General features: G+C 46.2%; 1 protein-coding gene across 1 annotated transcript in view; it reads left to right on the forward strand.

Annotated features, from left to right (window-relative positions):
* SNTA1 (syntrophin alpha 1) overlaps positions 1–16,567 on the forward strand; it is a 90,219-nt gene that overhangs the window by 57,581 nt on the left and 16,071 nt on the right. Inside the window, exons 3-4 of the mRNA XM_053249882.1 lie at positions 13,451–13,646; positions 14,216–14,423. Coding sequence (XP_053105857.1) covers positions 13,451–13,646; positions 14,216–14,423 — 404 coding nt within the window. The remainder of the gene's footprint in view (positions 1–13,450; positions 13,647–14,215; positions 14,424–16,567) is intronic.

Genomic DNA, 16,567 nt, shown 5'->3' on the forward strand with positions numbered 1-16,567 from the left:
GTTAGACTAGCCAACAGTGAACATGGGAAGCTGCCTCTTACTGAGTCAGACCCTTGGGCCACCCAGCTCTATACTGTGTACACTGTCCATGGCTCTCGAAGGTTTCAGACAGGAGTTTCTCCCAGTCCTATCTGGAGATAGGGATGTGCACAAAGCTGGTTTGCCCGGTTCTGTTCTGGACTCAAACCAGATTGGGCATGCTCAGTTTTGGCACCCCCAAACTTGGGGGCCCAATTCGGGGATGTCAGAAAAGTTAGAATTGGTTTTAGGAAGAAAGATGGACTCACTGCCACCCCCAAGATTGGTGGCCCAGGGAGGTGTTGCTGTAGCCATGGGAAGGGATCTCTGGTGGCCTCCCCCTGTCTCCAAAGGGCCATTTTGGGTTGACCCGGCCGATGGCCAGAGTGCAGGTGCAGCGGCCTCCAAAATGGCCACCGCACATACTCAGAGGGCTGAAATGCCCCGGAAATGGGCCTTCAGAGGCCAGTGGGAGGAGGGGAAACTGCTGGAGGGACACCTCCCCTGAAGCCACAGCAGGAACTACCTCCAGCCTCAGAGCAGAATGCCTCTGAATACCAGTTGCAGGGGAGTAACAGCAGGAGAAAGGGCATGCCCTCAGCTCCTGCCTGTGGGCTTCCACCGGCATATGGTGGGCCACTGTGTGAAACAGGTTGCTGGACTAGATGAGCCTTGGGCTTGATCCATTAGGGCCATTCTTATGTTCTAACCCCTGGGGCCGCCAAACCCAGTAGCAGTGAGTCAGTCTCCCCTCCCACTCCCTCTCCCCCCTCCCTCCTAATTCTAATGTGTCTAGCACCCCCAAATTGGCCCAGGCAGGGTTGGCTCAACCTCGAGCCAAACCGGGCCCATTTGGGTTTGAGGCCTCAAACTGAGACGGTTCGAGCTCGAGTCGACTTGAAATCTCTGCACCTGGGACCTTGGTATGCAAGGGAGATGTTCTGCTACTGAGCTACGGCTCCATCCCCTTTTATGTATCAAAGACTCCCAGCTATATTAAAATTTAGATGGGATCTCCTCAGGTTACAGGTAATGATGTAAAGCAAAATTTCAGAGTTGGGGGGCACCCTGGACTTTCCTGGACAAAAAGGCTATTGACGATGAAAATCAAATGGAGCCTCCCTGCTCAGCTGCAGTATAACTATAAGCACAAGAGGTGGCATCTCTTCCACCCCTTCCTGATGTGTTTTTAGTGGCATCTGGCTGCCTACTGGTGGGAACAGGATGCATGGCTAAAGGGACACTTGTATAACCCTCCAACGTTCAGCCTGGCTGTATCTAAGAATTCCTCAGTAGAGCACCTAACTTGCACACCATACTTGCATATGTAGAGAAGCTCAGATAAGCCATGGGGGGATTTGTATCGACACACCTCCAACAGTAGTTATGCTGGAACGGATGTGTTGATGTGACAGACGCCCCACGGTGCCACCTGCCTCTTCTGTTTCTGCCTGAATACACCATTGTCTAGAGAGGGGCAAGTCTTGTCACCCTGCATGCCTGTCTGGTGCTGCTCTAATTCTGTTGTCCTTGTGGATTTACACAGCATATAAGTGGAATGGAGCCCTGGGACACTCTAGCACTGAAACCAGTCATTGGAAAAGGCTTAAAATTTGAACATAAGCTCCTGACTCCATGCTGTACATTTAACCAAAAAATCCAATTGGCTCCCAAGCATTATAATCATCGCTGGCAAGCACTATCTACCAGGATTAATGACTTGGGAAGAAATCAGAGGAAAGATCAAATGTCTGAAAGAATGAGAGGCTGCTATTTATAGTGAGAAGCACAGAGCAGGAGGACCCCTCCCCTCCCCCTCCGCTTCAGTCCCACCCAGGCTCTGCGACTTGGGACTTCAGTTGTGAAACTCAATCTTGCTGTGGCTTTTTTTTTTGCAAACTGTGGGCTTATCCTTTTATAGAAGGTTCCATTCTCTGGGCAAGTGTGTGAGGTCATCCTGTGCTTGTCATTCTGAGAGAAAACGAGAACACATGCCTTATCATGGAGCTCTGGAGTTTCAGGCAGAAAATATGCCTCAAATTAATAGGTAGAACAGGGAACCTCAACTTTGGGTCCTCAGATGTTATTGGACTACTACTCGCTGATGGGAGTTGTTGTCCAGCATTTTCATCTGGGTACCCAAGTTTGGGAACCCCCCAAATACAGTAATACAAAAGTGAAATTAACTAATTCTCCATGGCCCGCTTTTCAAGCTCAGCTAAAGTGTGCCATCAAATCGATTTCGACTCCTAGCAACCACAGAGCCCTGTGGTTTTTTCTTTTGGTAGAAAACAGGAGCCTTACCATTGCCTCCTCCTGCATAGTATGAGATGATGCGTTTCAGCATCTTCCTATATCACTGCTGCTCGATATAGGTGTTACCCATAGTCTGGGAAACATACCAGTGGGGATTCGAACCGGCAACCTTGTGATTATTAGTCAAGCATTTCCCCTCACCAGAAAAAATAAAAGACCCAAGCTGTTTTAGCCTTTAGGAGCAGCTTGATCTGGAGAAATCAGAAGGTGAAACTTTTCAGGGCCCAGAGATAAGTCTCATAGCCTGCTAATGTCAGCAGATCAAGTACCTGAAGCAAAGGAAAAGGGGCCAGTGAAAAAGTTGGCAACCATGAAATGTGGTTGCATGTGGGCTGCCTTTGTACATAGTACGGAAACTACAATTGGTACAGAATGCGTCATCCAGATTGGCCTCTGGGACAACATTAAGGGATCATATAATACTGGTTTTGAAAGAACTGCGCTCCTGCCAATATGTTTCCAGGTGAAATATAAAGTGCTGGCTATTACCTATAAAGCCCTAAACAGCTTGGGTCTAGGCTATTTAAGAGAGTGCCTCCTTTGTCATGAACCCTGCTGCCTGTAACAATCTTTTGGAGAGGTCCGGGTTTGGTTGAAACCAGCTCGTTTGGTGGTGACCCAGGACCAGGCTTTCTCTGTGGCTCCTCTAGGGCTTTGGAGTATGCTCCCTGCTGAATTAAGAGCCTCTCCTTCTCTCTTTGTTTTCAGGAAGTTCCTCAAGACTCTCCTGTTCTCGCAGGCTTTTAATCAGAATTTTAATAATTTGTTTTTTATACTATTTATACTTTTATACTATTGTTTTATTGTCGCGTGTATTTTAATCTGTGTTGATTTTAAAATATTTTAAATTTTGTACACCTCCTAGAGATATACGTATCAGGCAGTATAAAAATATGACAAATAAATCTGTTTTGAAAGAAGCCACATAATTCTAGTAAACCTCCTCTAGGATCTTCTGAAGAGAGGGGGAAGGTGAACAGCCATTGTATAAATCATGTTGAGGTGAGGCAGAGGTGAAAGGGAAAGACAGCAGGGTCAGATCAAGATCCACAGCATTTAATTAAATGTTGCCTCTGGACTTAGTCAGTAATTGGCCCCCATGGCTAAGACTGCAAAGAAGATGAAACTCGTAGTGTAGCGAAGGAATGCGGAGGCTGTGCTCGGCTGCGTGGCACTTCGTGCAGCAGCAACGGTGCCAGAATATGGTCTAAGGCAGGGCTGCACAACTTCAGCCTTCTGCCTGTTGGACTACAACTCCCATCATCCTTGTTGGTCACCGTGGCTGGGGATGATGGGAGTTGTAGTCCAACAGTAGCTAGAGGGCAATGTTGTGCAGCCCTGGGTTAGAGTGTTGGACATGAATAGGGAGACCTGGGTTCAAACCCCTGCTTAGGCTGTGAACTCATTGGATAACCTTGGACCAGAGACGTTTATTTTAGCCTAACCTACATCACAGGAAAAGCGAGGGCTGTTTATCTAAACTGAATGGAGCACTACCCTGATTGCACCTTGGAGGGAAGGGTAGGATTTTAAAAGTGAATAATAACAGGGTGATTCTTGCTTTAGGTTGTTGGTACCCCAGCAGAGAGATGCTATTCAATGAGCTTTAAAAACAGATTAGGAACCATCTCTGCCAAGTTCTAGCAAGAGTTCCTCTTAAGTTTGAGAAAAATGCTATTGGCAAGGTGTTCCTGAACATGGGAGCAATACACTGAAGCAAAGAGAAGCCTCTGCCAGGAACACAGGCCAAAGCTGGGTTTTGTTTTGTTTTTTCCCTTCCCTGCGAGAAGTTTGCACACTTAGAAGCAAAAGAAAATCAACCTTGCAATTATAGAGAAGTTGGCAAAAGGAAACAAGTTCTCCACTGTTCAGCCTGAAGAAGCAGTTCTCTGAAGCATTTCTTTAACCAGGCCTGAGGTGTAAGCTGTCCCTTCTGCCACATGTCCAGCACAAATGCCCTCTAGGTCGTTTTTTGACCACAGTGTTGCTGAATGGTAGGGAGGCTTGAAGAATGTGATACAGTCATTCCTTGCCAACTGCAGGTTTCCCAATGGCAGTTTTAAGTATCCGCAACTGGGCAAGTATGGCCAGTCTCACCAACTGCGATCCGAGTATCTGCGGTATGGCGAGATTTTTGGGCGATTTGGGTTTGTTTGGTTGTGTGTGTGTGTTTTTGTAATTTCCGTGAGTCAGGAGGTGATTTCCGGGAGTTGGGGATGCTTTTTTCTATTTTTAACTGTATTTTGCTGCCTTTTCACGGCCACGATTCCCCTCATCCCCTGTTTGCCACTTATTTCAGTGGCTCATCTACCGCAAATTCGCCAACCGTGAGGTTTTCCCAGAATGGAACCCTCACAGTTGGTGAGGGATTTGTATTTCTGAGAATAGCATATATTGCGTGGGGCTGACATGCACCAGAGAAGTTGTGTAACTCCAAAGGAAATTGGCAACACCTGGAAACATTTGGGTGAATCTTGGAAAGCTTGAGTCATTGGCTCAATCATTTCAGAAACTGCATTAGTACTTGGTTGAAGCAGGCCAGATCCTGTGGACTGCAAAGGTATGCTCTAAAAGAGTCTGCTTGCCGCTGCAAAGTTCTAGGCTCCAGGAAGGCTTGCTGTATATTGTGGTGGGTTTTTTGGTTTTGGTTTTGTCACACGATGGTTGCTTCTTGTGCTTGAACATTTGGGCATAGATCTCTGTCTTTTCACGCTTCACAGTTCAGTTATTATTTTAGAGCATTGTAGCCGGGGTTAGGTGGGGGTGGAGGAGGAGAGGCTCCACTGAGTACAGAATACACAGACATGTGAGCTTGGAAATGCAATGAAATGCAGACTTGAACAAGTCCTGATATTGGTGACCTGCTCAATAGCAGCAGGTATTAAAAAGAATGGTGGTTTCCACAACTATTGATTAATGAACGGGATACTTTCTTCTAAGGCTCAGAAGTGATTACATTATTGTACTTGGAATACCTTATTTACATATTTCTATGTTCTTCATGGTTATGGAGCAACGTATAAGCTACCTTGTTGGCTACAGTGTGCCAGCTGGGGTCTTGGAAAGCACTGGATGGAATTTTCAAATTCACTGGCTATTGGAAAAGGTCCATCCATGTGGATAGTCACAGAACGGCTGGCCTTGTGGAGGGGCCGCGTTATGATTGCTGTCTGTCCTGATCATTTGGATATGCCTTGTGACGGGACCATAACTCAGTGGTAGAGCATCTGCTTTGCATGCAGAAGGCCCCAGGTTCAGTCCCTGGCATCTCCAGGTAGAGCTGGGAAAGATCCCTGCCTGAAATCCTGGAGAGCCACCGCCAGTCGGTGTAGACAGTGCTGAGCTAGAAGGATCAGTGGTCTGACTCTGTATAAGACCGTGTCCTCTGCACCTATACCTTTGTGCCAGCCATATAGCCCTTCAACTCTGGGGAGCTGCTGCTGCTCATTGTAGATAATCCTGAGCTAGATGAACCAGTGGTCTGGCTTGGTACAAGGCAGCTTCATACTCATATGGCCAGAATCCAAAGGAGGCACGTGTCTCTGTAGGCAAGAACTGCCTGTGCTGCCCACGCTTTCTTTCATATCCTTCCTGCAGTCACTCCCATTGCTGAAGAGGCAAGCTGAGGTTCAGTTTAAAGCTTCCCTTGCCTCTTCAGCTTTTGGAGCAGCTGCTGAAAAAATGCCTTGAGAACATTTTGTATGGCAGGTGGGTGGGAGGTAATTGTCCAAATAAATAAATGCACTTAATGCCTGCAGCGAGTACCAGAGTTGAGTGTTATATCTTGCTTTCAGTATATACCATGACATTGACAGCTGTGGGTTCTGTAGTTAACCTTTTAAGTCTCCAGTGCTTTGCAGAATGGTACCATCATCAAGTAGTAGCAGTACTTATATAATTTGGGTACATAGGAATTTGCCTTGTGTTGAGTCAGACCATTGATCCATCTAGCTCAGTATTGTCTACACAGGCAGGAGTCTTTCTCAGCCCTACCTGGAGATACCAGAGAGTGAACCTGGGATCTTCTGCATGCAAGCATGGAGATGCTCTTCCACTGAACAATGGCCCCCATCCCCTAATGGGAGTACTATCCAAATGCAAACCAAGGTGGAGCCTGCTTAGCTAGGGGACAATTAATGTTTGCTACCACTCATACCGCGTGGGAGGAGGCAATGGCAAAGCCCTCCTGCATTCTACCAAGGACAAGTTTAATTGTTTTTTAAGTTGTTTTAAATTTGTATTTATATTTGTATCTCGGTTTTAACTGTTTTTAATGTTTTCTGTTTTAATTGTAAACCGCCCTGAGCCATTTTGGAAGGGTGGTATAAAAATCAAATAAATAAATAAATAACCACAGGGCTCTGTGGTCGCCAGGAGTCGACACCGACTCGACGGCATACTTTACCTTTACCACCAGACCAGCAATCCTTCCCAGACTTATATAGTGCTCTCTCTGGATGTTCTCCTGTGAAGCTGCCCACTCGCATTGGGCAGCTTCACATGATATGGAGAACTAGGAAGCACCGGTTTTCAGAGTGGGTCTGCAAGCCCAGCTTCCGGTGTCAGAACTGAGTCAACTTCTGGTGTCAGAACACGACCAATGCTGACATTGGCTGTGTTGTCAGAACCTGCCAAGGTTGACATATTCTGCCCTACTTGTGGTTCCGAACCTAACATCTCTATAACTAAACTTTTGACTGAGGGACAGATGGGTTCGGAACCACAAGGAGGGCAGAATATGCCGACATTGACAGGTTTGGACAACACACCCAGTGTCGGCATAGGAAGTTGGGTTCAGGCACATTCCTAGAACCGGTAATTCCCAGTTCTCCCTGTTGTGTGAAGCCATCCATTAATTTAGTACCACTGCAAAAAGCTCTGTAGTGTGAACGACTATTATTCTCCTTCTCTGGCAAATGGGGGCTGAGGCTGAGAGAACCATGTGTTGCCTCTGGCCACTGAGTGAGCTCATAGCAAAGCAAGACTCGAATTGGGGACCTTCCTAGTTTGTCCCTCAGCCTCTGTGCTACAAGCTTTCCCCCACAGATGCTGGATATACAACTCCCCCGCCCCGCCGTACCCAGATTCCCGTGTGATGTCCCCTTCTAGTTAATGTGAACAGAAGTGTGTTGCTTTGCATACACAAGCTATTTTTCTCTCCTTGTATCAGCTGGTCCATTGCAGCGACAGAAGCTCCCACTAGATCGCACTTGGAGCAATCTTGGCTGGCATCCCAGTGCCTTTGAACTGCCTGTTGGCTGGCGGTCAGAGAACAGCTTGCACAGGCGGGAACATTTATCCGACGTATTGGGAACAAGTGTAGAGAGTAATCTAGTTAGCACACTGTCAAATATCCACCCAACTTCCCTGATTTCCTCTCAACTCCCCTCCTTGCTTTAAATAGAAGTTGGGGACCATACCCAAATTGCAAAGTGGTGTGTTGAGAATTGGGAACTTGGCTTTAAAGTCCAAACTTGCAGACAGACTGGAGTAGTATTCCATTTGAAATAGTTTCCACTGAAGCTAGATCATGTTTCCATTCCTCCAGTATTCTTCCTGCCTCAGAAACAAGACCTGAGAAGCAGGCCACGTATTCACAGAGCACCCAATATATGTAAAGTACTCACCAGTACTTTTGAGAAGACTTTTGAGGATACCGTGGATAGCCAGGAAAACAAACAAACAGATCAGAGAACAAATCAATCCATAATTTTCACTTGAGGTGCAAATGACCAGGTTCAAATGATCATACTTCAGACACATTATGCGAAGATCCAGCTCCCTCGAGTAGTCCATAATGCTGGGGAAAGTGGAAGGAAAGAGAAGAAGAAGACAACCAACAGCAAGGTGGATGGACTCGATGACAACAGCAATGAATGCACCACTGAGAGACCTTAAAGGCCAAGTTGAAGACAGATCATCCTGGAGAGAATCTATCTATGTGGTCACTAAGAGTCGACACCGACTTGACGGCACTTAATCAGTCATCAATCACACACCAGTACAGACAGCACACTCAGTGCACGGAGTTGCCTGGCACATCTCATGCACCTGGGATGTGAGTCTTGCTGGTGCTCAGGCATAATGCCTCTTTGAGGCCAGGCAAAATCCTTTTGAGTAATTGATGGAGTCTCTTGTGCACCTGTAGCCCATCTGTGGTGCTCCTGACAGGAAAGTTCTATGATAGGGAGGCTACAAAAATGGATTCAGGATAAAACATGTTGATCGTCTACCAAAGTCGACTTTGGCAACAACTAGGGGTGCAAACACTTCTGTCAGTATTGATTTTGGCATAAAGTGAAAGGGTTTGGGGTTAGGTGCCATCTGGCATATGTGCATCCATTTGGCATGGTCAGATTGTCTTTAGAGAACACGGGTTGAGTGGATCCATGCAGAGGTTTTGGCATGTGATAAAGGCACAGTGTGATTGATTCTCCATGTTTGCTGCTACAGACTCTATATTTACCATGCCAGTGCAGAGCCACAAAAAGGTTTGTGAAGTAAATATAGGTTCAGCTGCAAGTTTTTGTGCTGCAACAGACCTCAAAGCAGCGCCATAACCACTTACCACATGTGTTCAAGTACCACCAGTTCCAACCAGAAGAGCTGGTCTTGTGGTAGCAAGCATGACTTGTCCTCTTAGCTAAGCAGGGTCTGTTCTGGTTGCATATGAAAGGGAGGCTAGAAGTGTGAGCACTGTAAGATGTTCCCCTCAGGGGATAGAGCCGCTCTGGGAAGAGCAGAAGGTTTCAAGTTCCCTCCCTGGCAGCATCTCCAAGAGAGCGCTGAGAGAGACTCCTGCCTGCAACCTTGGAGAAGCCGCTGCCAGTCTGTGAAGATAATACTGAGCTAGATGGACTAATGGTCTGACTCAGGATATGGCAGCTTCCTATGTTCCTGTGTTCCTAACACTGCTCTAATGCTGGGGTTCTCAAACTTGAGTCCCCATATGTTGTTAGACTACAACCCCCATCATCCCCAGCCACAGTATACGGTAGATGAAAGATATCTTGTGGCAGTGCCATCCTTTGGTAGGGAAGAGGGGGAATTGGAGCCATTGCCCTGAGCCCCACAGCATCCCTAGCCTCGTGCCAGTAGCGGCATGGAGATTCCAGCCTCGAATCTCCATGGCCCTGGCATCAGCACTGAATTCCGCCAGTGGAATCACCACTGGCCCTGGAGAGCAGCTCCCACGGCAACCGCTTGCTCCCGATCCAGTCAGATCCCGCAGCACGCTCAGCTATGCACACTGCAGCTCCGGTTTGCCCAGAGAAGAGCCCAACCCAGCTGGAGCCATGACTGCACGCAGCCCAGCAGAGCACACCATGGCTGGACCCAACTAGGTTGGAGCACAGCTGCTGTGGTGGAAGCTGCTCTTTTGGGGGTCAGCAGCAGTGGGGGTGGATCGAGAGAGACCAGGCAGGAATCTCTACACCATCACTGCTTCTCCCCACTGGAGCCCTGCATCTCCCCACCTCCGCTTCACCTCGCTGGGGCCCCACCCCCAAGGATGGGCCTGTACAGTGGAATATAAATATTCATAGTAATAGTAATGTTGTCATAAGAATACAAGAACAGCCCTGCTGGATCAGGCCCAAGGCCCATCTAGTCCAGCATACTATTTCACACAGTGGCCCACCTGATGCCGCTGGAAGCCTACAGGCAGGAGTTGAAGGCATGCCCTCTTTCCTGCTGTTACTTTCCTGCAACTGGTACTCAGAGGCATCCTGCCTTTGAGGCTGGAGGTGGCCTACAGCCCACCGGCTAGTAGTCGTTGATAGACCTCTATGAAGTTCTCCAAACCCTCTCTTAAAGCCATCCAGGTTGTTGGCGGTCACTACATTTTGTTGCAGAGAATTCCACAAGTTGATTATGCATTGTATGAACAAGTCAATGGCTCATTATGATATCTGCAGTTAATGGGGAGCAGCAGTCGGAGAGGGCTGCTGCCCTTATTCCGTGCTTGTGTGCTTCCTGGGGCAACTGGTTGGTCATTGTGGGAGAGAGACTACTGGTATGATCCAACATGGCTGCTCTTGGGTTCAAAGTGGTGCCTCAGGCTATAAAGCCCTGGACAGTCCGAGGCCAGGGTCCCCTCTTATGTACACCTATTCATCAGCTGAGATCGTCTTTGGATGCCCTTCCCCAGGTGCTCTCGGAGGTTGCTGTTGTTAAACACCACTCTGTCTTACCCTTCCTCAAAGGTATGGGTTACCCTGCTTCATCCTCACAACCATCCTGTGAGGTAGGTGAGACTGAGAGCGTGATTTTGGACAGCAGTGAATTTCATAGCTGATTGGGGATTTGAACTCAGTTCTCTCCAACCAAAGTTCATCACTCTGGCCCATACACCATACTGTCCTGAATTAGACCAGAGTGAGGGCCTTTTCTATGGTGGCACCCTGCTTGTGGCATTCATTCCCCAGAAACATTCACCTGACATCTTCATTTTTAGCTTACTGGAAAGTAGGCTTTTGAGATGGCCTGGCATTCTGTGTGTGTGTGTGTGTGTGTGTGTGTGTGTGTGTGTCCGTATGTCCCCGCCTATTAACTTTGCAACGCCTGGACCAATATGAACCAAATCAGGTACAGTTGTAGGCACACACAGGGACACCTCAGTGGCATAGTTTGTGATGATGTCATCTACCCTGATCCAAGATGGTGAGTGCATAAACTTTTGAGGCGCAAGTGCACTAACTTGAGGACCTTCTAACCGATTTGAACCAAATTTGGAACAGCTGAAGAGAGTAATAAACCGGGACACATCAATGGTGCAGTTTTTAATAATGACATCCACCCCGATCCAAGGTGGCGGACACATGGACATTTGAAGTGCAGGAGATCTAACTTGTGGACCTCGATTTGCACCAAATTTAGTCCATATGTAGAGACAGTGAAAGTAGGCTGATTAGTTCTTACTAGAACGTTATCTTTTAGCCACCAAGCAAAGCCCTATCCTGTTGCCCAAGCTTTTAATAGCAATTCAAAATTATTGGCTTTTAGCTGTGTGTTGCTTTATTTTCTGGATAATGATTAGCTTGCATTAGCTTATTTTTCATTTGTGGCATTTGTATACTGTGTTGATGCTACATAAGCCATTTTGAGGGCTTTTAGAGCGAAAACAGGGAGCAGGATGTTGCAGAAATTAACCACCTACTCAAATGGCGTCATTTTCAATATGCTCATTTAAGCAATGAGAATTGGACCTCACTTTCTTTTTCTGATAGCCATAATTTTTTAAAGTCTCCATTATTGAATATATAAGGTGTTATTGAATTTCAAGCTCAACGATGTGTATTTAATAGTTGTTTGCTGTTGCTGAGGATGACATTTCATGTTGCTTCCCCACAACACATCACCTTCGTTAACACATTTGTTAATTTAAATAGTGTGTCTTTCCCCCCTGCAGACACAGAAATGACATGTCAGTCACGTGCTGGTATTTCACGTGCTGGTATTAAAGAGTTGCCTGAAATGAAATTAGCTGTACCTAACAGTAAAAGTTCAACTGAGTGAATAGGCCCTTTTTATGGGGGTTACATTCTGCATGACCTTCTCCAGAAGCTCACCTTTTCCTTTACTGATATGTGTAATAGCAGCTTAGAGTAGTCCCCAGAGTTTGAGGAAATGTTGCTAGATTTGTCAACTCCCATGAAGAGAACGCATAACCCCAATAGGTGACTACAAAAACCAATTTCGCACAAGACAGTAGTCCTGTTCAGAAATTATGTTGTTTGCGTATCCAATATGAACATGTGTTGTGTGGATTAATGACTGTATGTGCATTTGTTTTAAAAGCAAACCTGGGTACAGGCCCCCTTAACTGCAGGGTACGGATAGGAAGTGGGCTGCTGCATATATGTTGAATATAATGTGTAACTGTAAATGCTGTATGTACAGATCTGTGTGTGCATACACAGTATAGTCAAGTGGAGAACATGATCCACTACATTCTCTATTGCCCTGTATATGATGAGATCGGGGGGGAAACACTGAAGATAGATAAACTTAAGGGGTCGGTGGTAGAACCTTTGACTTATCATCTTGCAGATGCGGTTCCACATGTCAGCTGTCAAGTCGCTACTTTTGTTATGCTTTCTTTTAAACTCTGAAAGAAATGTATATGTTCTAAAATGTAGCATTGGTTTTAGCTCAACTTAACTGATGTAACTTCTTGGTGTGTTGCATTTCTTTTTTTTAATGTTATGCTATGTTATGACCTGTGATCACAACAATAGGCTTATTACTTTCTTACACAGTATACAGATTGTATATGTGATGCACATAATGTGTGGATAAAGTGTACTTTTGAGCTTCTGCCACTGTTTTGCTATGTAGGTAGAACATAGAAACTGGAAGCTCATTCTTGCTGATTGTAGATAGTTCACCTGTTGCAACAAAAACAAGAAGAGTCTCATGGCATTTAGTTTGGCTAATGTAGCTTTTACGTTTATTTTATATTTAAGAAAATGCAAGTGTGCCACTCAGTAAAGCAGATTCCCATTTCCAACTCTCAAAAGAAAAGGGTCAAAATCCTTCCCAGTTTGAGAAATGGTGGCTTACATTCTGACTAACAAAGCAAGGGCCACTGTGTGGGCCACTGTGTGAAACAGGATGCTGGACTAGATGGGCCTTGGACCTGGTCCAGCAGGACTGTTCTTATGTAAGGATGCAGCAAGAGGCTTCCCCACTACTGGAGCTCATGATCTTCCTTGCTCCCCAGGGTGCTCTGTGCCTTCCAAAAACATGTCCCTAAGGGCTATGCAATCCTCAGGGACATATTTTCAGAAGGCACAGAACGCTTCCAGAGGCAATGAGGTTCAGCAAAACACACTCCCCCCATTTCCACATATCTGCCCCAGCATTGGGAAGCTCCGGCTTTATTAAGAGCAGCCTCTTGTTGCATCCTTGCTTCATTTGTCAGGTTGTCAGCCTGTATCTATCTATGGTAGTCGTGCATGGAGTTATTGTAAGATCTGGTGAAGTCTGCTCTAGCTTATGCTTGTACTAATGTGGCTCAGCTCTGGATAATGGCCGTATTGGCAGAGGCAGGACTCATAAGAGAATACTTTGAATTGCAGCTGAATGCTCTCTGTTCCTTTTTGTTCTGTTTCAGTCAAATACATGAAGGAGATCTCACCCTACTTTAAAAATTCCTCAACTGGTGCAACTGTAAGTTGGGACTCATCACCGGCCTTTCAGAAGCAAGCCTCCCCTGCCCTTTCCCTACGGGACCTCAAGGAGGGCAAGAATGTCCCCTTAAAGATGTGTTACATATCAAGGAAATGTCTTCCCAATGATCCAGAAAACAGGTAACGGAGTCACCCCACCAAGGCCCATCACTCTCCTGGCTTTTCTACAGGGCTTTTATGTTCTAATGAGTTTTATTTCTAGTGAGCACATTTGTCCCTATGATGCAGCATTAATGTAATTCTTAGATAAAAGACAAGGCAGCAGAGCTGAAGCAAGAGTTACACTATTGCATGGAGACATGGTGTCAGTGGTTTTGGAGTTGAATTGAATAAACAGACTTTCTGCACACTTGTATCTAGGTCTCTGTATTGGCTACAATAGTGGTGGCGCAAATTGGGAAGTGGGGAATTTGGAATACAGCTCCCCTAGTCTGGAAATCTACACTTGTCACAAACAGGGCCCAGGTTCCTCCAAATTCAGATCAGGTTCATGATGGGGTTTACTCCCGGCTGGTTTCCATCCAAGCAAACGATGGGAACTGATGGTGGGGAGGATTCACGCAACTCAGAAGATGCCTTTCAGACTCTGCAACCTGAAAAGTACCAACTGTTTGGTGCTTATTGCAACAGCAGTTTTTGCATCCTGGCTGCCAGGAAGATTTTGGTCTCAAAGGTCTTCTTCAACACAGGTACCTCGAAGTGTGCTCAGCGGATGGACGGATTCCCTTGTTTCTTCGAGCAAAAGATGAAGTCTCTGCCCAGGCATGGTTCAATGCCATTCACAGCAACATCAGCGCCCTGTTGCCAAGAGCCAAAGAGGAGCTGAGGGCCTTGCAGGCTGGAGTTGACATTGCAGGCAGCAGAGACATCAAGCACACTGGCTGGCTCACTGAGCAGGTAATGATGATGGGCTTCGTAGTTTGCAGACTGAATGTGTTCCTAAATTGCACGGCTGCTCGTGAGGAAAACAGATCTGCGGACATGACAGACAGAAGGGTGACCCAACCTCGCTGTAGCCTTTGTCAACTATTTCACACTCAAGTTGTACTGCAGGGTATACACATGGATAATTTGCATATTATTTGTGTAATGTTTGAAGCAGGCTTGTTCATAGCCAATCACTGTGGCAAGCTTGTCCCCCTCCCCCCCCCCAAGCCTCCTGGTCGACAGGCAGGGAAGCTTTACGAACATTGGTTCTTTTTTTCCTTTTAGGCCACAATTGACACAAATAAACAGATGTAGATGGGTGGGCGAGTGATTCTTGTGGACTTAAGTTTCAAGTCTGCTGTCGGGTTACGTAGACCTTGGTGTGTTTGGTCACATGTGAACGCATGAAATGGTCTCAAAGTAGCTCAATACAGACATCATGCCATATACACGTACACATGTTTGTGTGAATGAGTGTACCTGTGTTCTTTTTAAAAGTGAACTTGGACGCAGGCCCTTCAAATGCATGGCACAGGTAGGAAGTGTACTTATGTAACTTCACTCAGTATAATGTGTGAATGATTGTACTGGTGTACAGATCTGTACCTCTGTACACTGTACACCAAACCTGCTCAACACTGCCTCTCCCAGCTGTTTTTGGACTACAACTCGCATAATCCCCAGCCACAGTGGCCAGTACCCAGGGATTATGGGAGTTGTAGGCCAACATCTGCAGGAGGGCCAGAATTGAGCAGCCCTACACTCACCATACACGTGTTGAACATAATGTGTGGATGGGTCTGTTAAGTCAGACCATTGGTCCAACTATTCCTGTCCCCAAAGGGCTCGCAATCTGAAGAATTAATGGTTTAGGGAATAAAAGAGGCCAAACCAAATCAAAACAACACTGTAAATAACACCGATTTAGAAGCAAGAGGAGGAAAACCAGAGCTCAGTTCCAGGTGCAGAAGTGGTAGTTAGTTAGTTAGTTAGTTAGTTAGTTAGCTGTTAGGTGGTAGTTGCTCAGTTAGCAGTCCCCTGCTAACTGAGCAAAGAGGCACCTTTTAAAAGTGTTGATTCTCTCGATTGAGCAGGGGGAGAACAACTGGCCCTACCCATTCCCAGCACAGCTTCCCTCCAGTGGCTGTTGCTGGTGTCTATCTTATGTTTCTTTTTTAGATTGTGAGCCATTTGGGGACAGGGAGTCTTTCTTTCTGTCTATCTTTCTTTGTAAACCACTTTGGGAACTTTTGTTGAAAAGTGAAATATAAATATCCCTTGTATTCGTAGTGTCTCTAGAGTTCTACACAGGAAGGAGGTAAATGTTAGCTCACAGACCCTAGAATGCCCCTTTTCATCCAGTGGTAGCACTAATTGCCAGTGGCAGCTGTTGAGAAATGGTGCACTACAGTGTTCTGGCCAGGGCCACAGCTCTCTCCTAGAGATGATGGGATCGCTGAGGCTCAGGAGGGAGGCAGTTGCTAGTTCACATAGGAAGTTGCCATATACTGAGTCAGACCCTTGGTCCATCTCACTCAGTATTGTCTTCACAGACTGGCAGTGGCTTCTTCAAGGTTGCAGGCAGGAATCTCTCTCAGCCCTATCTTGGAGATGACAGGGAGGGGACTTGGACCATTCTGCTCTTCCGAGAGTGTCTCCATTCCCTAAGGGGGATAGCTTACGGTACGCTCACACAACGTCTCCCATTCATATGCAACCAGGGCAGACCCTGCTTAGCTAAGGAGACAAGTCATGCTTGCTACCACAAATGATCACATGATAGTGAGACCAATCTAGCTGTATATTAGCGAGAAAGCTTTCTATCTTGATGTAAATACCACTAGGGCAAACTAAATATTTTGGTGTGGTAGGCCCATTCCTACTCCCAGCATGTTGCTTTCAGAAATATCCTGTATTATAATGGGGAAAATGAGCAGTGAGCAATAATGGAAGTATCGGGGCGGGGTGGGGGAGAAGAATGACAAGAAATTTAAATCAGTTATATTTCCAGCAATAACTTTTTTTCTAACTTCTAAAATTTTGAGAATAACTTTATCTGAAGAAGAGTATCCCATATGAATCACAAGCATATATCCAGCACCAATAGCTTGACA

This window comes from Hemicordylus capensis, chromosome 4, assembly GCF_027244095.1.
Source record: "Hemicordylus capensis ecotype Gifberg chromosome 4, rHemCap1.1.pri, whole genome shotgun sequence".
Classification (NCBI taxonomy): domain Eukaryota; kingdom Metazoa; phylum Chordata; class Lepidosauria; order Squamata; family Cordylidae; genus Hemicordylus; species Hemicordylus capensis.